Raw genomic sequence first — 21,600 nt, 5'->3', positions numbered from 1 at the left:
ATTAAGGATATAGGACAGTGTTGTTTGGCAGTAATGTCTTGTGAAAGAAATATGAGGACGTGAGACAATAAATTATAGTGTGCACCATGAATCACGGGAGTAAAGATACACAGAACACAGGAGCATTGGAAGTACCCCAATATGTGCTCAGAAAGTTTTCTTTATACAAACAGAATATGCCTATTTACCTTGATCAGCAGATGGAGTCTGCTCCAATGGAACAGATTAAATTAACTGTTTAATTTGTTGGAACTTTTAAATTTCTCAGCTATGAAATAAATAAAATCCTGCCATTCTTAATGCTCCCATAACACTGAACGCTGATTAAATTGAATACAGTTGGGAATCTTACTGTATGAATGTCTTAGGGAGATAAAACCAGTTGCCAAGTTAGAGCATTTCACAGCATCGCAGCACTTCCCGAGGCTGCTGGGAAGGTGATTGTACCTGTTCAAAGTTCCACAAGTGATGAATGAAAGTCATGGGTTATATGAATTTGCTGTTGATGGGCTTCTGAGCACTGTCCAGTGTGCCCTCACGAATACATAATAGAAATCTCACCGAGCTTAGATGAACCAGTAGAGAAAAAGCTGAATTATCCTCATTTTGTCTGCCCATCTATTTTTTCTGTTAAATATATGTATATTTTTTTTCCCTTTTCATCTAAGAAACACTTCCCACCTTGACATGTTATATATGTTGCTCTTTGTTCCTGTTTGGTAATGCAAATAAGTGCTGCAAAGGACCGGAAGGAACAGGAGTGTCAGTAAATGATTGTTTCTTTTTACAAGTGTAAGGTCAAAACACATGTTCTAAGGGATAGTGGCACCACAGGACACACATTGAAGTCACGTATGTATCTCTTAATGAAAATAATTCTGAGAAGGAGGCAGGGAAGTCCTGTTAGGGATTAAACACTAAACACTTAAACATGTTAAAACATGTTCCTATTCCCAGGAGTAATGTGCACATGACTGTATTCAAGGATATTTTAAGTCTCGTGAAAACACTGTCTAAAGGCAGTTGAGTTCACCTGGGAATAACACTGACACCTCTTCAATATGTACAGACTTGATAGTTTCATGCCCATTATGAAATTTAACCAGCATACATGTCATAGCACTCTTGTCTTCTTTGACTAAAAAGAACTTGTACTAGGCTACGAATCAGTCTTTGGAGGCTCCAGAAAAAACTCTGTCAATTGATATCTTCTGGTTGACAACTGCAGTCAGATTTTCACTGAGCCAGTTTTCTGCTTGTGACCTATCAATGCTGGTACCATAAACTTGGAAGTCAATTTGCTGTGTGAGAATGCTGTCGGAATAGGAGAAATGTATTGCATGAACATTTCATAGAATCACAGCATCATTAGGGCTGAAGGGACCTCTGCAGATCACAGAATCCCAGAATGTCAGGGGTTGGAAGGGACCTGGAAAGCTCATCCAGTGCAATCCCCCCATGGAGCAGGAACACCCAGATGAGGTTACACAGGAAGGTGTCCAGGCGGGTTGGAATGTCTGCACAGAAGGAGACTCCACAACCCCCCTGGGCAGCCTGGGCCAGGCTCTGCCACCCTCACCATGAAGAAGTTTCTTCTCAAATTTAAGTGGAACCTCCTGTGTTCCAGTTTGAACCCATTACCCCTTGTCCTATCATTGATTGTCACCGAGAAGAGCCTGGCTCCATCCTCCTGACACTCACCCTTTAGATATCTATAAACATTAATGAGGTCACCCCTCAGTCTCCTCTTCTCCAAGCTAAAGCTAAAGATCCGCCAGTGCAACCCCTGCTCACGCAGGGTCACAGGGCAGATCACACAGGTGGGTCCAGGGGGTTTGAATGTCTCAGAGAAGGAGACTCCACACCCGCTCTGGGCAGCCTGGGCCAGGCTCTGGCACCTCCCAGCAAACAAGTTTCTGCTCATGTTCAGATGGAGCCTCCTGTGTTTCAGTCTGTGCCCGTTGCCCCTCACCCTGGCGCTGGGCACCACTGAACAGAGAGTCTGGTTCATCCTCTGACACCCACCCTGAGATATTGATCTGTCCTCCATCTTCACTGCTCAGGATGCCTGTGGCTTCTTTCAGGGAAGGGCACGACCCCTCCTTCGGTACAAACAGCTGCAAGTCATGTTTCTCCTGAAACATGGCAGCACCTCCTTGACTCTCCATATTGCCAACTCAAAGCACGACAACTGTAAACTAGACCCTAGAATGATATTATAAATGGTTTTATTCCCTGATCCTGTATAACACATGCATTTAATAATGTTTTCAGGCTTTTCTCTGCACCTAGAAAAAAAAAAAACCAATGTCACAAGGGTTGTAGTAAAACTTCAGCTGCTGGTAACGTCATTTTTTGTACATTTAGCTTCTCCCTGATCCTGCACTGATTGTGCACATTTGACAAAATATGATCAGAAAGGGTAAAAAGAGATATTATTGAGCTTCCTCCTAACAGCCAACTTGATTCAGCCTGCTTGCTACATACAGTTTTCCTGTGTTCTAGGGCATTTTTTAATGGTTTCATGAGGTGTGTATAAATATATATATGTATTTATGGAGCTGGATTCCAGTCTTGCAAACCACTGGCAAAATTCCCGTGGAGTTTCAAGAGAACAGGATCAGCCCTTTAATGTTTTAATAGTTTCCTGGCTTCTTATTGGCTGCAAGGCAAGCTACAGTAAGCAGACTCTCTGCGAAGTTTAGAGTAAATTCACTCTGCCTTTAATGAGAAAAAGTGTAGTTGGAGCCTAGCAAGCCTAGACACTTTAGTAGCCTTCCTCACTTATTTATAAGAAGATTCATAAAAGAGTTGCACTCATCAAAGAAGGCATTTTTACTTTTTCCAACAGGACAGGGTGATATAATTGATCCATAGTAGAGTGAAATAACAGCATATTGGAGACAAATTGATTAGAATGTGCATGGTGACACTTTTTGGTCTCTGTTCCAGCATGGGATTCTGGTCCAGAATATCTCCTGCACCGGCCAGCTCTGTCATCATGTTATTTCTAGTGAAACAGGTAAGCTAATTCAATACTTAATAATAGACACTGTAAAAATGGGTTCCTATCACGTAGCATTTTAACCTTCACAAACAGCATGTTTGTCTCAAAAAAAGTTCTGACATAACAGTTTATGTTTACTAAAAATTAGTCATGTATTTATTTTTCAATTTTCCTACAAGATTTCAACACTATTGCAAATAATGTTTATTTTCTACCAGTTTTCCGTGGTTCTGAAACCAGCTTTGCTTTATTAACTTCAATTGTCATGTATGCTCTTAATCATTATTATTTATTCTGAATATCAACCCTGATTTCAATAGATTAAAAAAATACAAAGATGTAGTAAATTTCAATTCATCTGAATAAAATTAATATATAGATTTAGGGTACTGTTGACTGAGAAGCTGGAGTCCTGTATTAGAACTCACTCTGATTAGGTAATTTATTACAGTTTTCTATTAATGCTTGTTCATACAGTTAATAGATTGTGTTGCATCCATTTATACAATCTCTTGCCGTACTAATATTGAATTGTATTTATTTTTCAATTTTCCTACAAGATATCAACACTATTGCAAATAATGTTTATTTCCTACCAGTTTTCCATGGTTCTGAAACCAGCTTTGCTTTATTTCTAGCTTTGTTTCTGGTTTCTTTCGGCCTTCGACATGTACGAGGGGTGAGCACTGAATCTCACATTTGTGAAGTCTCGTGTTACTGGTTTCAGTCTGCACCTCAGCTTCTTATAGAAGGCTAATAAATCTCTATGTGATTTCTACTTTCATTTACTGTAGAGATCTACTAAAATATTCATTTTTTTCTAAATATTTTTAAAAATCTGAAAATTTACTCTTTGTCTATTTTGTCTTATCATTTGGACGAGTTTTAGGTATTTAAGGACAAAATATCTCAATGTAATTAACTTCAATTGTTATGTATGCTCTTAATCATTATTATTTATTCTGAATATCAACCCTGATTTCAATAGATTAAAAAATACAAAGATGTAGTAAATTTCAATTCATCTGAATAAAATTAATATATAGATTTAGGGTACATTTCTATGAAATGAGTATACATGAGAATAAGCGTAATTGACAGGCTTACTTTAAACTGAAAGTAATAAGGTATTTCTGTGCGCTTCTACTCCATTTCCCTGGGTTACTAAGGAAGTAGGTTTGCATGTGTATGTGATGTAGAGACTATAATGGTTTTCCTAATGTTTTTATTGAAGAAAAAGTTACCAGGAGATGCATATTCTCTTTTTCACTAATAGAAATGTAGAGCTTCTGTCACATAAATGAATATAGAACCGAAACAACCCTCGGGTTTGTGAGACATCTTCAATCTGCAGGAGACCTCGGCCGAAGCACCGGTTCTATCAACACTAGCAGGAAATCTTACCTTTACTTCCATGAGATTAAACTTTACAAGACTATGAATGACAGTGAATTGCTTTACCATAGGATTCATTGTAGGATAATTTGTATCAAGAAATATGTGTTAAATTTCTTTGCATTTTTTAATAAGAAAGGAAAAAAAAATATTGTTATTTCTTAACAATCATAAATCACTATATCGATATTTTCTAGCAAAACCCATATAGATATACAGCCATAAAAAATATAACTCAGAATAAACCAAGATCATGGCTGAAATAATAGGTAAATATGTAACCTCTTATTTCTAGTTTATAACTAAATTGAAGATTTTTTTCTGTCCATAATAGCATAGCCTGAATAAACAGAAACATTTCATCTCACCATTAGTTTAGTATAAGAAATTACAAGGGTGAAATCCTCATTATACTATGGTCACTATGGTCTGTTTGCAAACTTGAAGGTTTATTAGTATAACGCGCTTCCTAAGACGGAGCTTCAGGCAGCGTTTTCTGCTGCTTCCAACATATTTTTAAACAGCGGTGTCATCTCGGTGGGCTCTGGGCAAACCAAATGAATTGAAAGATTCTTGCAGGGAAGTTGGATTTAATTCCAGTGTGGGTGAACTTTGCTGTGAGCAAAGCGCCAGGCTGGGGGGCTGAGGCGGTTCATTTGCTACCAGGGAAACTTCAGATAACCTGGAGAAACGAAGTGCCCAGTGTGGGGCAGAAGGTCACAGACTTTCTGAGCTTCTGTCTTGGACATGGGAGGTTAATTTCTTCTGGGCTGGAAGTCCTGTTTCAATGCTAGTGGCTGAAACAAAGTGGAAAAGCAAAAGCCATGTTGAGCTGTATGTTGCCACTGCTTGAGATCACAGTAAATTTACCTGAAAGCTTGTTTTTTCCATTGCTGAACACGCATTGCATCTAAATTTTGATAGCACCGAGCAGCACAAAATTTAGATCGTAATAAAAACCTTGCTGGGGTCTCTAATCACAAACACATCTAAGATGCAGAAAGCAATTTGTCAGTTCTTCTCAGAGCAGACCCACGGGACTGAGCCTTCTCCCACACATGGCAAAAGCAGGAAAAGCCCCCCCGATATCAGCAGTGATTGCTGTGCTCCTCACATTGATCTGGATTGCAAACAATATCAGCAATGATTGCTGTGCTCCTCACATTGATCCGGATTGCAAACGATATCGGCAGTGATTGCTGTGCTCCTCACATTGATCCGGATTGCAAACGATACCAGCAGTGATTGCTGTGCTCCTCACATTAATCCAGATTGCAAACGATATCAGCAATGATTGCTGTGCTCCTCACATTGATCTGGATTGCAAACGATATCAGCAATGATTGCTGTGCTCCTCACATTGATCCGGATTGCAAACGATACCAGCAGTGATTGCTGTGCTTCTCACATTGATCTGGATTGCAAACGATATCGGCAGTGATTGCTGTGCTCCTCACATTGATCTGGATTGCAAACGATATCAGCAATGATTGCTGTGCTCCTCACATTGATCCGGATTGCAAACGATACCAGCAGTGATTGCTGTGCTCCTCACATTGATCCAGATTGCAGACCCTCCTCTTTCTAAGACAACCTGCTCCACTCTCTGAAGAATAATAATCACATAGATGTAAGACAAAAAGTCAAGTCTGTCTTCTTGATTTTTTGTTGAATCCTTTTCACTTAGTTCAACAGACACATCAACACGGTGTCTCGCTTCCTTAATTTCCCTTTCACTCTTCAGGCTGGTCTTGTTCCCAGCTTGCCTGGACAGTGAATAGCGATCCAGTGCACTTAATGCAGAAGACCCCTAACAATGTCCCACCGCAGTCTTCTGTCTGGGGCACCTACATCAACCCCTTTCAAACCAAAAAGGGAAAGAAAGCTGATTTTCCTCATTCTTCAGCCTTTCTCTATTCATAGGTCGGGGACGACTGCAGACTGAATCGTCACGAACAGCAAGCTTGCATGGTATATGCTCTGCAGAGGGGTTCATGCTTTACTGTGATCTCAAGGTCCCTTATTAACTGGTCATTATCTGCTCCCCTGCTAATTTCCAATCATCTGCACATTTTTTTTATTAATAATTTAAATTATTTTACATGTTTTTGTAACTATTTTTCAAATTAACTTTCCATGTCACCTGACAGCTTTTAATTTTTCATCAGGTGCAGTTCTGATGTTAAACAGACTTTATTTTTTTCCATCAGAAAGGCTTATGGTAGAAAACCAAGTGTCTCCCAGATGTTTACATCACTAGGGACAAGGTGTTGCCCATCTGAACCTGCCTGCATCTCTGCAGAAACCAGCAACGAGCCATGTGAAACTGTCATTTATGCCCCAAATCCTCCTCACTCTTGTTGACTGAGCTCCTTCATGACTGTATGTCCATCTCATCTCCAGAAATGGAGCCAAACAAGCAGCCAGGTAGCAACTGTGAGGCTTCCCTTCTATTTCCTTGGCTGTTCAATGCATTTGTTTATTAGAAGCCAAAGTGTTGGCCCTTAAACCAAGCAGTCATTTCTACAAATGCGTCATCTCCATGTCTTTGCCTCTTCAAATAAGGTTCAGTGACCCAGGAGTGTCTGAAGAATCTCCCCTGGCTCCCAGCATTTTGAGGCCTACATGAGGAAAATGTCAAGATGCTTTTTATTTTGGAAACATGCATTCCTTTCTCATGGCTGCTGTAAATATTGTCTCTTATCTTGCAAGACCATCAGAGGAAGAATAATTATAGTGTTTCTGCTCCCTGGAATTTAAAGTAGGGTGTCTGGAAATTAGCTGAGAGACTAAAAGCAGAGTATTGGGCAGGCAACATTTTGTACAGCAAAAACATGCATGAAAGAGTGGCCTCATGTAACAGCTAGCCAATAATCTCCAGTATTCTTGTTTTGAAAGGAAATAAATATGTTTTTCTTTATTTTTCAAAAAAAACATAGGTTCAAATAAAAAGATAGAGTTGAAGTTCATAGTCAGAGATTTTCCTGATTATTGCCCTTGGCACATCACCAAGCTCAGAGAATCTCAGGGCTACACAGGTGTTAAGGGCAGTTTCCAAAAGTCCAGACAAAGAGAAATGAATTTTCCCTTTGGTATAAGAATTGTTGCTTGTTAAAAAAATTACATTTAGTCTGCTCTCCAAAATATGATCATTACATTTTTGGTGACCTAAAGCTAGAGGTTCTTTGGCTGCTCACTTGCCCCTGGCTCTCAAGGGCCTGATTTCAGGAGACCAGCTGGCACATTACACAGAGGCTGCTTAGGCTGATGTTCTTTTCCCTGAATAAATAATGATCAAGTCATCATGCTGATACTAAACTGTAAGCACTATCTAGGATTATCCTTGCGCTACTGCTTTCCTCCTAATTGGGCATTTCTTCAACAGCCCAAATTTAACATGTCACCAAGTAATTTTGCATTCAACTCTTCTGTTTTTTAGCTATTCCTTTCCTAAACAATAATTATCAGCTATAGCCCTCTTAAAGGCCTCTGCAGTCAGAGTGTTGTGTGATACAGATATGTTGAAAGGATGGATATTTTCAGAGAGCAAGTTAAAATATAAAAGTCCCCTTGGGACAGTTGCAACCCTTACATTAATAAGGTGTATGTATGCCACGGATGTCTACCACACCCTAAACATGTCCGTCATTGTTTTCATACATACGTACATATATATATATATATATAAACAGCAGATCACATTTAATATTAGAAGTAATTTTGTCAGTGGAGATAAATTCTCTTCTCTGTGCTAGCAACTGTTGGTCTACATCTCTGGTCTCACCCTTTCATGGCAACGTCTAGGTCTCATTCATTTCTGCTTATCTGCTTCCTCGTGCTAAGGAAGCGACTCCAGGTCAGCAGTCCGAGGAGGACTCCTCAGCCTTTTCTCCCATTCCCTATTTGAACATCACTGACAGTCCCCTCAACCTCTGTGTTTCTTCTTTGTGTTTCTGTGGCTGCAGTGTCATCAATGTCTTAAAATGCAGCAATCCTCTCTCCAGCAACCTGACAGAATTTGGCCATCAGAGCACGCACCCATTTAGCCACCAACACACTTTTTTGCTTCATTTGTGTTCTCAGCCAGGAAAACAAGAGAGTAGGTGATAGGTCCACTAGGACCCTGTGGATTGAGGGTGGATTGTTCTTGTTTTTAGAAGCAGATAAACACATTTGGGGACAGGAGCTTCCCGAACACAGGACAGGGTGAGTGGGCGAAGAGCAAAAGTCAGAGCAAGGAGCCAGGAGAGGAGAAGGCAGCTCTTGTAATCATGGGATGGTTGATTTCCAGACACCAGAAGGGACTCTGGAGAATTTGTTGTCATTAAACTGTCTAGATCAACTAAAGTTGAGCCTGTTTTCAAGGCCGCACTAGTAAAAGGGAGGTTGTTCTTGAAGTGCTTTTGTTTTTATTGTCCCTAAATAGATCACACGAACTTTTCCTCTCCTCTCCCCTTAAATTTCTTATAATGGAAATAAACTTGCCACTAAAAGACCACAAGGTTCTAACTGATCTTCCTCATGTTCAGTATTTTCATTCACAGGCCAAAGGATCTCTGCTGGAAAAAACCACTACTGGATGGAACAAATATAAACAAGCATGCTTGAAAATGCTGCAGGAATCAACTGTAGATACTGGTAAGGAAACAAGCAGCACAATAAAGCAACGTGCTAAGTAACACTGATGAATATGCAAATATTCTTTTACTTGCTTTGCTGAAGTGTGAGATGTTGATGAGTTATAAATGTAGAACAACGAGCTGTAATGAGATACGCAAACATGCAATCATGAAGTTAGTGGCTCTCTTTGTCCTGAAACTTTAGGTTCTTATATGGAAAACCGGATCATGTACAGAAATGAACCACCCAACAGCTGGTGGTGAGTTACCACTATGGTGTGGTACTGGGTGCCTGGGCAAGAGGTAGCTGCTACCCATTTTTGATAAGAACCATGTCCTTTGGATGAAGTACATCAGTTTTCACTTCCTTTTTCAGCCTCGAGGAAGTCGAACTGGTATTCTGGAAATTATGCTAACTACAGGAGAACAGATTGTCCAGGGAAAAGATTTCTCCCATTTCTATACTTTAGAAATGGAGCCATGGCAGACAAGAACCCAAAACACAGGAGGCAAGACAGAGTCTGGTTACTGCCTAATGAAGGCAGCCAGGGAGCTACTCTCTTCTCGTAGGACTGCTTATGCATTTTGTGATACAGTCATTAGATTAATAAGCTAAGATGAAAAGACCAGGTTGCCCCGTGTTCACCTGGCACATAACCACTAGCTTAAAGTCTCTCATGTATTCTTTTGTCTCTATGGCTTTTGAATTCTTGGCTGAAGAGCAGTGTAGCTTCAGAGCGCGGTGTCTTCTGAAGAGTAACGGGGAGGAAATGAGTCCACACTTCTCACCTCTGGTTGAGTGCTTTAAGTTTAATGCTGTTTGGCAAAATCCATTATTTCACTCCTAAAGGTATAAACTCTGCTCAGCTAGATTTTTGTCTTCAGGAAAGGATGACACAAGCTTGGTTTGGGTTGTTGGACAAGTTCAAGGCACAGGTGGGAAAGAGATCAATATTGGTATTTTTCATCATTCAAAATGCGTTTAGAAGTTGGAAATCAACACAAAGCATTGGCTTGTGAACTTAAAATGGGGGGGGGGGGGAAGGGATGATTTTCAAGCTTAAATGTAATATTTTATAAGTTCCTTTAGCTTTTCCCAAAATATTGAAAACTCTAACTTTCTAACTTTCACAAGCCTTTGAAAAGTGAAAGGTACGATACATCCTGTGAGTCAAGGAAACTGGTTTTAGTGATTATGTTCAATAACAGACTTTCTCTTCTTTCAACTGGATTTGGAGTTGCTGAGAATGAGCAGTTTGGCTTGGGCATGGCAGTGGACTGAAGAAATGTCCTCATGCCATCCCGGCTTCATCACTGACCTGCTCCGGAGGCAGCTGCAACAGCACGAGCCAAGTGCCTCAGCTTGCCCTGCAAAGCTGTAACAGCTGTGGAAACAATAAACAAATCAAGACCCTGTTCTCATTTCTGATCTGCATCTCCATCGAGAATGTGGTTCAGTTTTCATACTATACATGGGGCAGGAAACGCCCACTTCTTCATCCTCAGCTTTTGGGTGCGCTTAAAAGCAAAAAAGAAGCATACCAGCTATGCAAAGATGGGCCAATACCAGTCAAGGACTATCAGAACTTTGCTGGGGCACATAGAGATGCAGTCAGGAGGTAAGGGCTCATTTAGAACTCAAATTAGCCAAATATGTCAAGAACAACAACATACGTGGGCAGAGAAACAGAAGACACAGGCTCATTACCAAACTGGGCAGTGAAACCAGTCACCAATAAAGAAGGACCAAGGAAACTACAGGCTCCTTAGTCTTCCTTCAGTCCCTGGGAAAGTAATGGAATGAGTGCCCTTAGAAACTGTTACTAACCAAATGAAGCAGGTGGCTGGGTAAAGCCAGCATGGATTTACAAAAAGCAAATCATGCCTAATCTGATCACCTTCTACAACAAGGTAGCATCTGCTGTCAACACGGGGAAAGCAGTGGATATTGTTTACCTGGACTTCAGCAAACCACTTAACACTGCTCCCCAGCCTTCTCCTGTACAAGATGGCAAGGTGCAGATTGGATGGAGGTTGTGAGATAAACCTATCTCAAACTGGCTATCAGGCTGAACTCAAACAGTGGTGGAAAACATTTTTGAATCAGGTTGGCAGTCTGTGACAAGTGGGATCCCCCAGCAATCGATACCAGTCCCCACACTGTTCAACGTCTTCATAAATGATCTGCGCACAATTGCTCTTCCCTCATCTACCCAGCCAGCCGTATCATCATAGAAGGCTACCATGTTGGTCAAATGTGATTTCCCTTTGGTGAATCCATGTTGACTAGTCCTGATAACCTTCTTTTCCTCCAAATGCTTGGAGATGACGTCCAGAATGAGTTGTTCCATCACCTTTCCTTTCCTATTTTTCTGCTTACTCGGGCTGTGGAGGAGGAGAAAACACAAAAAGGTCGAACAAAGAAGCTGTCATAAATTACAGACTATGTGACTATACACAGAGAAGCAAGAAGACAGGGTGATGAGGACTGCACAGGGGACAAAAGCTTTTCTGGAAAGCAAAGGAAGCAAGGCACATCCCAGCCCAGCCAAGACGCCAGCAGGAGAACTTACAACTAAAGTTGACAAGACAGAAAAACAGTAGTGAGAAGGTAGAGGTGGTGAAAATCTGGTATGCACAAACACGATGCAAAAGAAGAGTGTATTATGGTGGGAAGGCAGAGAATGGTGGCTTGTGGTAACAATTAGAACTAAGCCAGATGACCCAGGAGCCCAAAAGCAGTGACAAATGGCCAGATACTAGAGGGTGGTAGTTTGTAGCGGGTGATGAGGAGAACTACAGGGACTCAGAACACCAGTTTTCATGAGATGGAGAGAAAACTGTTTTCCTTCTGGCAGCCTACCAAATCCACACTTGAACAAACCTCAGGCAGATATTGGGGAAAGGAAAAATAAAAATGTGGCTATAAATATTAACAACTATATGGGTCATAAGGCAGATGGGACCACAGATGTTCAGCCTCACATGTACGAGGGAATTACTAAGAACGCACATATTGTGCTCTGTATTTTAGCAGAAACAACTCCAGTCTTCAAAAAGGGCAAGAAGGAGGACCTGGGTAACTCTAGACCGGTCAGCCTCACCTCCATCCCTGGGAAACTGATGGAACGACTTCTCCTTGGTGCCATCTCAAGGCATATCAGGATAAGAGGGTCATTAGGGGCTTTGGATGGGCAAAAGCATTTAAGTTAAGAGAGGAGAACTTCAGCTTATCCTAGGAGAAAACCAGAGACTAACCAAGAGACTAATGTAGCCGTGAATGCATTTTATCACACTGTAACCTGATCACATCATGTCAACTCTACATTATCAAAAGTTTTATCTTAATCTGAAGTCCAGTGAGTGATGTGATACCTGTGAAGCTTAAAAGTGAGTTAGTTTGAGATATCACCAACTTCCTGAACTCTATTGGCCAAAGACTAAGAGAAATCACTATCCCAGAACTGGCAGCAGTTTGAAGAGAGAACCAGTGTCCCAAGGGGCATGAAAAGTGGAATATCTTCCAGTTACCAGCAAAAACATCTGTGACATGTACCAAAACAAGTGAGTGACAGCATGGGTGGAATCTGTCTATTACCCCTGGACAACAGAGGCCTCAGAATGAACTACGTAAAACCTGCTGCTGTTGTATAGATGCAGGGAAGAAGAGCAGTAGCCATTTCTGCCCTGTGCGCTGAGCAGTGCAGTGTATGCACAGTGTACAGTGAATGCACAAAGATTTTCTGCTACATCTTGTAAATATTCTGGAGTAGCTTGCAGGTTATCTGAAACAGTATAGACGATTTTTCATGATTGCCTCTTGCCTGAACAAGTCTTTGTAAAACTCCTATTTGCTTCTCTTCCCAGGAATACACTGTAATGGGACATTTGATCAATTTGTTTGCTGGCCTTACTCGCCCCCAGGAAATGTCTCTGTTCCTTGTCCTTCATATTTGCCGTGGTTGGAAAACGGTAATGTGAAAATGGTAACTTGTCTTTGAGTTTATGCTGGGAATACAGCTAAAGGGCAGATGGTGCTGGTCTCTCTTGTCACAGTGTCCTTTGAAGTGTCTGAAGTGTCTTTGTTGTCTCACCTCTTCTCACCCGTTTTTCTGAGCTGAGGCATAAAATTTATGTCGCTGTATAGTTATTTATGCTTTATCTCTGCTTGTTACAGCTCCATATTGTCTGCTATAAAGCAACATGTCCAAGATCGTGTAACCATACTCCAGGCCTTTATTTGCAGTAACAGATACAAGGTTCAGCTTCTGAGGTTCAACTTCTGGGGTCCCCACTGACCCCAGACTTGAACATCTCTCCCAGAAAACATCCTTTTTATGAGTGGGGGTGGGGTGATATCTATCACTGTGGTGTAAGGAAGAAATCTTTAAAACCTGTATCAAAAACCAAACCTTTATTTTGACCTTTCAGACTAAACTTCTGTTTACTTTCAGGAAGTGTAGGAAATGTATACAGGGTCTGCTTGGATGGAGGGACTTGGCAAACGAAGGAGAACTCCACAGACATTTGGCGTGACAGTTCAGAGTGTTCCGAGGAAAATAATTTAAAAAAAAATGTAAGTAAGTTTTGTATTATGGTTTAATACTTTAATCTTCATAATCCCTTCTTGACTAACTGATAAAATGTTTCCACTGAATACCTGCGAAAGATGTTCAGAATCCATCCAGATTACCAAATGGAAACCAGTATTTAGAAGAAGCAGAGAGGGAAAGATTAAGGAAGGGGATTCCAGCTTTAGATGACACAAATTATTTTCTCTTTGGATTCCGGTGTTCGTATGTACTGAGTTTCTCCTAATAAAATTGAAAAAAAGACTGCGATTTGACGAGAAAATAAATTCAAAGCATCACATCATCTGCCCCGAATTGCTGCATTCTGCCAAGGCCAGACATTCCCTGCCAGTTCCTGAGCCGTTTATCATTTAATGAGCTGTTAACTGGTCCTTTCAAATTTAGCTTGTCCCACGCTGGCGGGTTCATCACAACGCGAATGCCGCTGGCCCGGAGCACTGGACTGTGTCAGCAGGGAGGAATGAAGCAAACTATATATTCTCACCTCGACAGTGCTCAGCCCTTTGTACTGAAGACAGAATGGAAACAATGACTGACCAACTCTGGCTCGTGGAGCTGGGAATCACACTGTTGCTCTGTATCCGAAAGAAGCCTGGCTCGTGTTCTTGGCGAGACGCATTTTGCGACCGAGCAAGCTCATTCCGCCCCTAGGTTTGAGGTACAGGGCAGTCCAAGCGGTGAAACAGGGATCTGATCCTGTTGTCTGCTTGCACAACTGAGCAACGACTGCCAAAGAATGCAGTAGTTTCAGATAACAGAAAAGCATGCAGCTTATCTGCTTTCAGCTTCTTGTAACTTCTCTTGCCATAGAAGTCAGATTAGCTGATGTAAAAATTAAGTCTCTTAGGTAAGCACTGTTACTGTTCATTTTTTTTACTTTTTAATACTTTCTTGGGTGAGCCTTGTTACTGTGTTATTAATTTACCGAGTAACATTATTGATTACTTTATTTAACACTATTAGTTCAGCATCTCAACGTACTTTTACTGAACTCTTTATATAGTGAGTGCATGAACATCCAAACTTACCGTTTATTTATACAAGTGTGATAAACATTTGTAAGTACTCAGAGTTTTCTGTGGTTTGTTGACCATCCTGGATCTCAAACTTTTGGGTGGGAGACACACTAATTAATTTTGTGTGACAGCAGCTTTTCTCTGAAAGCTTTAACCAGCTTTCCTACCAACACTAAATGTGGTTTTGTACCTGTTTGTTGTTTTTAGTGGAGAGCCCCAAGATGTTAGGAGTAACCCAGACCTAGAATCCACACACATCGGACATCAGAAGATTCAACTTTATTTCATTTGCTTTAGTGTGGCAAAATTGTCACAGCCAAGATGATAACTCGTGGGTTTTATGAGTTTCATGCCTGTTTGGGTGTTTTGGTGGAGCAGAGTGACTAATGGCTGTGCTATGGGAATCTCCGGCACCCACACTGGGTGCTTTCACCCTCTCCAAGAGAGTTTCTACCAGAATCCAGGTCTCACCTGTCCTTATAGCACTAATTAGCATAAATTGATTAGAGACAACAACTGGCAGGCAGACGGTTCTAAAATCCTGGCGCTGAGCAGTAAGGCAGTTTACAAAGAAAACAGCAAAATAACTGAGGAAAGTACACGGGTGCCAAGAAAACCTTTGCAGGCCAAATATAGATCGTGAAGGTCATGTACCCTGCGTCTCTGCGTCCCCTCTGTAGGGAAGCTTTTCTTGAGCTAGAAAAGCACTATGAAGAGACAAGCCGTGCACATAGGCAGCTAAATGGAAAAACTTAGCAGGAAGAAATGTTAAATGAAGCAAAGTGGAAAGCAGGTTTCCCTTCCTCCCCTGAGGTCTCATTCATCATTTGAAGACATTCTAGACCACTCTAATTAAATAATTTTGATTTGTTTTTCTTTGAACTCAGGGCAGAAGTCTCTCTGTTTCAATGACTGTAGACAGACCTGGCTCTCAAAGTTGTACAGACACAACTGATCTATAACTGTGTCCCCAGGCCACACATACAGTAATTGCACTTGTGTGTACAGGTTGCGTGAGCTGATCTCTGCAGTTACTAAACACCAGGATCCATTTGGTGCCTGTAATCGTGGTAATAGTTAGCTACAAATCAGACTACAACTGGTGTTTGTGCAGGAACAATCTGGAGATAAGGCTGTGAGTGCCTTTGAATTTAAAAAGAAACTAAGGCCATGTACAAGTGTCTCTCTCGGGCACTGATTTCCTGAGGCAGGGCAGGAAGCCAGCTTCAGAAACCTCCTGGCCCCCTTGCAACACACAGAATCACAGAATCCCAGAATGTCAGGGGTTGGAAGGGACCTGGAAAGCTCATCCAGTCCAATCCCCCCATGGAGCAGGAACACCCAGATGAGGTTACACAGGAAGGTGTCCAGGCGGGTTGGAATGTCTGCACAGAAGGAGACTCCACAACCTCCCTGGGCAGCCTGGGCCAGGCTCTGCCACCCTCACTGGGAACAAGTTTCTTCTCCAATTTAAGTGGAACCTCCTGTGTTCCAGTTTGCACCCATTACCCCTTGTCCTATCACTGGTTGTCACCGAGAAGAGCCTGGCTCCATCCTCCTGACACTCCCCCTTTAGATATCTATAAACATGAATGAGTCCCCCCTCAGTGTCCTCTTGTCCAGCTCCAGAGCCCCAGCTCCCTCAGCCTTTCCTCACACGGGAGATGCTCCACTCCCTTCAGCATCTTGGTGGCTGCGCTGGACTCTCTCCAGCAGTTCCCTGTCCTGCTGGAACTGAGGGGCCACAACCGGACACAATATTGCAGGTGTGGTCTCCCCAGGGCAGAGCAGAGGGGCAGGAGAACCTCTCTGACCTAGTGACCACCCCCTTCTAACCCACCCCAGGTACCATTGGCTTCCTGGCCACAAGGGCCCAGTGCTGGCTCATGGTCACCCTGCTGTCCCCAGGACCCCCAGGTCCCTTTCCCCTACACTGCTCTCCAACAGCTCGTTCCCCAACTTACACTGGAACCTGGGGTTGTTCCTGCCCAGATTCAAGACTCTACACTTGCCCTTGTTATATTTCATTAAATTTTTCCCCACCCAACTCTCCAGCCTGTCCAGGTGGACTCAAAGGTTTCTGAGCTGTGTTCGTGCTCTGCCCAGCTGCCTGCATGTATAACGCTTTTTTCTTCTTTGTTCCTAGGAAGAAGAACATCAATTACTCACCACATTACAACTGCTGTACACTATAGGATATTATTTTTCTCTCATCTCACTTGTATTAGCTCTCCTTATACTTTCTTTACTCAGGTTAGTAAAAATTTACGTAAACTTTAAAAGTACAGAGCCCAGCATGCACAGTCTTCTTTTCATGTAATCAAATTTATTGCTTAGTTTCCGATGTAAATAAATAGCATTTTCATAATAAGTATTATAAAAGCAACTCCTAAGTGAAATCCGTTGATGACAGCAATTCAAATGTGACAGTATTTTTTATTATTTCTGCTAGTTAAAGATATCCTAGAGGATTCATACATTATTTTTTCTCCAACAGAAAACTTCACTGCACAAGAAATTACATCCATATGAACTTATTTGCATCTTTTATCTTGCGTGCCACGGCAGTTCTTATAAAAGACACCATATACTACAATATTTACTCTAAAAGACCGAATGATGAAACTGGATGGATACTATACCTCGGTCCTGAGGTAACTTGTTAGTTCAATGCTAATACTTAATGTGTGCTGCTAGTGGCCATAACAGTTACAGTTTTGGAAGTTTGCCATATGGCAGCAAGTTTTGAGGTGTTTGTTAGTTGAGCTTCAAATGCTGAAATTTTGCTGGTAAAGCTTGGGGTAATCAATAAAAAAATCCTGATTGGATATATTGCAATAGATGGATTTTATATGAAGCCTTGTATAGAAACAACAAATTAATCAGATTAGAAAGATCCAATCAAAAGAAAAACAACTTACACCTGTAGTTTTTAGGAAGAAATCTACACATTTATTTGGCACTTAAAAAAGAGTATTTTTATTCACTCTTGGTATATATAGCACAACACAATGCACACAAATCTTGCTTTTAATACATTATCAAATAATGTATTTACTCTGAAAGAACACCTAGAGACAAAAAGTAATTTAAAGGCTTTTCTGTACTAAGAAAATGTGCTGGTTTTCTGACACTTGTTTAGACAACGGAACAACAACATCTCTCGTTTGCAATCACTGTGGATAAGTGATACTTGTATAATGTTGGATATAGTTTGCCCATGTCAACAGGCAAAGCCACCTGCAAGATGTTAAAGGTGACTATTGTTTTAACAGCTCATCAATGATTCCTGGTCTCTCGTTTCTGCAGATTGTGATCATTTGCAGGACTGCCCAGTTTTTCTTGCATTACTTTGTTGGGGCAAATTATTTTTGGCTATTGGTAGAAGGAATTTATCTGCATACGTTATTGATAACGGTTGTACTCTCTGAAAGACGACTGCTACAGACATACATTGTGATAGGATGGGGTGAGTACACAACAATATCCAAATTCTTGATTCTCTGGTACTATTTCGAGCCAGTGGTGGATATTTTGTAATGAAGAAAGGAACAATCTGAACTCTTGTTTGTTTGTTCTGAAGTCAGTGATTGTCAATAAAAAGCTGTACCAGTAGTGAGATTTTTGCAATTCAGTCTGACCTGCAGATGCAGGAAATGGGTGAGTAGTTTCATAAGAACACAGTAGTCTAGTGGACAGAACAAGAAGAAATTTGACTATATTTGGCTGTATTTTCTGTCATCACTGAATATTATGGTACTATTAGCAACTTCATTTTCTTCCATTGTAATGGAGTACTACACAACAAAGATGTCTAAACACCAACAATTTTAATTTATATATTCACCTTCCTCGCTCACCTTGAAGTTCTAAAGTATGCTTTAAGTTAGAGGACAGCCTGAAACACGGCATGATTCAGGTGGAGGAGGGGATTCATTTTGTCTAACAAGATTAAATTAAATTAATTAAAATCAATATTGAGACTCTCTCAAGAACCAAAGGAAAAAGACAAGTACTTTTGAAGAGTGAATTATTTCAATGTTTAAGAGAAGGAGAATGCTACCTTAATGCTTTCATGCATCTCTAGATACAGTCACATTGGAACGTGTCTTAGTTCCTACAGCATCCTTTTCTCTGGCCTTGCCTGAATTCATCCACTATGCTGCTGTGAAGATTATTTTTCAAGCTTGCAGTCTTGAACATGTTATCCCATTTTTGGCATCCCTCCTTTTCCTCTTTTGCTTCTTCCTCATCAGACATGAACTATCTTTGTTCACTTCCACTTTTCTCATCTATTAGAAGTTTCTGTCAAAGTGTAACACCACACTTCATTATCCATTGCCAAGCCTCTGTTTTTTCTCCTCTGCTGCACCTCACACTTTAGAGGGTCCTTCATGCCATCTATTCCTTCATTTCTCTGTTCCCTCTCACATTCCTCTCCGAAGATGCCTTGTGCTATATTGATAAGCTTGTATTAGCATACAAACCATTGTCTTTCATGCTGTTTAGTGTTGTTTCATTGCTTCCTCACTCTTCCTACCTTTATAAGTCCATTTGTTACTTTGATCATCAGCTCATTGGGACAGGGGCTGATAATTTTATTTCTTGTTCAAACTGCAATAGGAAATTTGTTAAGAAATTTGCTTGCTACTGCAAGAGTATAGATAATAATGATCATCTCCCTGTTGGTACCGCACCATTGCTCTCATACCTGTGTCATATTCATTGATTTCCTAAAGAACTTTGCCCACTAATGAGCTTAATTTCTTATTTATATTTATTAGATTTACTACTAAAATGGGATGTCTGGCACCTATCTTAGAGACATATGTAGTGCTGCTGCTGCTGAGCCAGCATGGGCGAACCATCCACGGAAACGTGCTCCTCAGCTGCTGTGCAGGGACTGCACTTGATAACATCTCCTGGGGGTCATCTTTCCCCCATCTGTCCGCCATGGGACAACCTCATATTCCTTCTCTTCCCAAGTGGTCCATTGTTCTCTTAGACCCTCTTGTTGCACCAATGCCATCTCCCACCTGAGTGAGACCCTTTCTATCTCTTTCCCCATTTTACCCAATCAGAGGTCTATTATCTCTGAGAGTATTTCCCTTCAGCACTTTCCCTGTATTGCCGCACTCCTGCTCTCCTGAGTTAGTATCCCAGAACACGGAATAGATCCTGTTCTGGCTCCAGTGACCCACATCTCCTTTGCTTTCTGCCATATCTACCAGGAAATCTCTTGTGTGTTATTGCACTGGGAATCCAGTTGAACGCTTTCCTTTTGTAGCTTATATGCTTTGTGCTTGTGATTGAAGCTTGTTCCCACACATTAGTAGACCACTGGAATAGTGCAGTAATCCTTTATTTCAGATTCTTTTTTTCAGTCTGCAGTCTATGGTCTCCAGGAAGGGTCAATATAGGAGAATGGGGATCTGGATTATCTCTAAGAGGTCCAGCAAGGACAGGAAAACAAGCCCTTGCCAGTTGTTTTAATTAACTAGACAGAGTTTCTTGCCTCCACTGAAAACTCATTAAGATTCAACGAATAAAGATTTTAACAACTGACTCCTTAGCTATTCTGTGAAGCCTCAAATGTCAATTATTTTGCATTCTCAAGGTCCGGAATCTAGAAGATTTGGACAGGCCAGTAGTGTATAGGTATCTATATGTATATATCAATCTGAAAATGAAAGATTCAACTATACAATGAAATGTCATTTTGTACTTGAACTACAAATGAGGAAACCCAGAATCAGATTGATTTTCATACAATTCTAAGTAGAAGACTGAAAAGCATGTCTTTGCATCACGGACTAATGTAACGTATTGTGCTGGTTTTGGTCGGGATAGAGTTAGTTTTCTTCATATCACCTAGTACAGGACTATGTTTTGGATTTGTGCTGGAAACAGTGTTGACAGTACAGAGATGTTTTAGTTATTGTTGAGAGGCACTTACATAGAACCAAGACCCTCTCAGCTCCTCGTATCGCCTTGCCAGCGAGTGGGCTGGGGGTGAACAGGGAGCTGGGAGGAGACGCAGCCAGGACAGCAGACCCCAACTGACCAAAGGAGTATTCCATACCATATGACATCATGGTCAGTATATAAGCTGGAGGAAGAAGTTGGGGTGTTAGGAATTACAGCATTTTTCTTCCCAAGTAACTGTTCCATGTGATGGGGCCCAGCTTTCCTCAGGATGGCTGAGCACCTGCCTGCTGATGGAAAGCTATGAATGAATTCCTTGTCTTGCTTTGCTTGCATGTGTGGCTTTTGCTTTACCTATTAGACTACCGTTATCTCAGTCCATGAGGGCACTCACTTTCTTTCTCACTTTCACTCTTATGATTCTCTTCCCCATCCCTCTGGCGGGGAGTGAGAGCAGCTGTGTGGTTCTTAGTTGCTGGCTGGGGTGAAACCACAACAGGTTGAACCTGTGTGAACCATTCTGCAAGTCTGGCTATAATTGACTCCTTTTATTTTCAGTTGTTCCTATCCTGTTTGTGGGCCCTTGGGGAATAAGCAGATCAAAACTGGAGAACACAGGGTAAGTTACTAGATAAAATGTGCCTTAGAATACTGGCTTTCTGTTTGCTTAATATTTCTGGAAGCTCTTGACTGTAATTGACACGAGTATTGACCACTGGATTACATTATGATTACACAGCACCTATTAATACTTGTTAGATTTTCTCAGTTGCTTTTGGTACTTTTACATTAAACTACTTGTAGGAATTCTGAGATTTACTTATGCATAAATCAAGAAGTAGAATGAACATTCACTGTTACTGAAATGAAAGCTATTGCATTCAATGTTCATCCACTTACATGTGGCAAATTTTCAGCACAAACATCTTCATGGAGAGCATCTTGTTAGTAAGAAAAGGAGGTGGGTACTTTCCTTGGACACTTTGAGTTGAATTAGTATGCACTGCCATTTTGAAAAAAAAAAGTTATGGAAAATAATTACAAAA

At 41.1% G+C, this 21,600-nt stretch overlaps 1 protein-coding gene across 1 annotated transcript in view; it reads left to right on the top strand.

Moving 5' to 3' along the window:
- Positions 1–2,917: 2,917 nt before the first annotated feature.
- GLP2R (glucagon like peptide 2 receptor) overlaps positions 2,918–21,600 on the top strand; it is a gene marked incomplete at both ends in the record, with an annotated part of 29,567 nt that continues 10,884 nt past the window's right edge. Inside the window, 8 exons of the mRNA XM_080356513.1 lie at positions 2,918–3,022; positions 8,947–9,040; positions 12,889–12,993; positions 13,476–13,597; positions 16,776–16,882; positions 17,127–17,283; positions 17,939–18,098; positions 21,113–21,173. Coding sequence (XP_080212639.1) covers positions 2,918–3,022; positions 8,947–9,040; positions 12,889–12,993; positions 13,476–13,597; positions 16,776–16,882; positions 17,127–17,283; positions 17,939–18,098; positions 21,113–21,173 — 911 coding nt within the window. The remainder of the gene's footprint in view (positions 3,023–8,946; positions 9,041–12,888; positions 12,994–13,475; positions 13,598–16,775; positions 16,883–17,126; positions 17,284–17,938; positions 18,099–21,112; positions 21,174–21,600) is intronic.

The sequence above is a fragment of the Nesoenas mayeri genome (genome assembly GCF_963082525.1).
Source record: "Nesoenas mayeri genome assembly, chromosome: 19".
Taxonomy (NCBI): domain Eukaryota; kingdom Metazoa; phylum Chordata; class Aves; order Columbiformes; family Columbidae; genus Nesoenas; species Nesoenas mayeri.
This window is presented reverse-complemented; position numbering and strand designations above follow the sequence as displayed.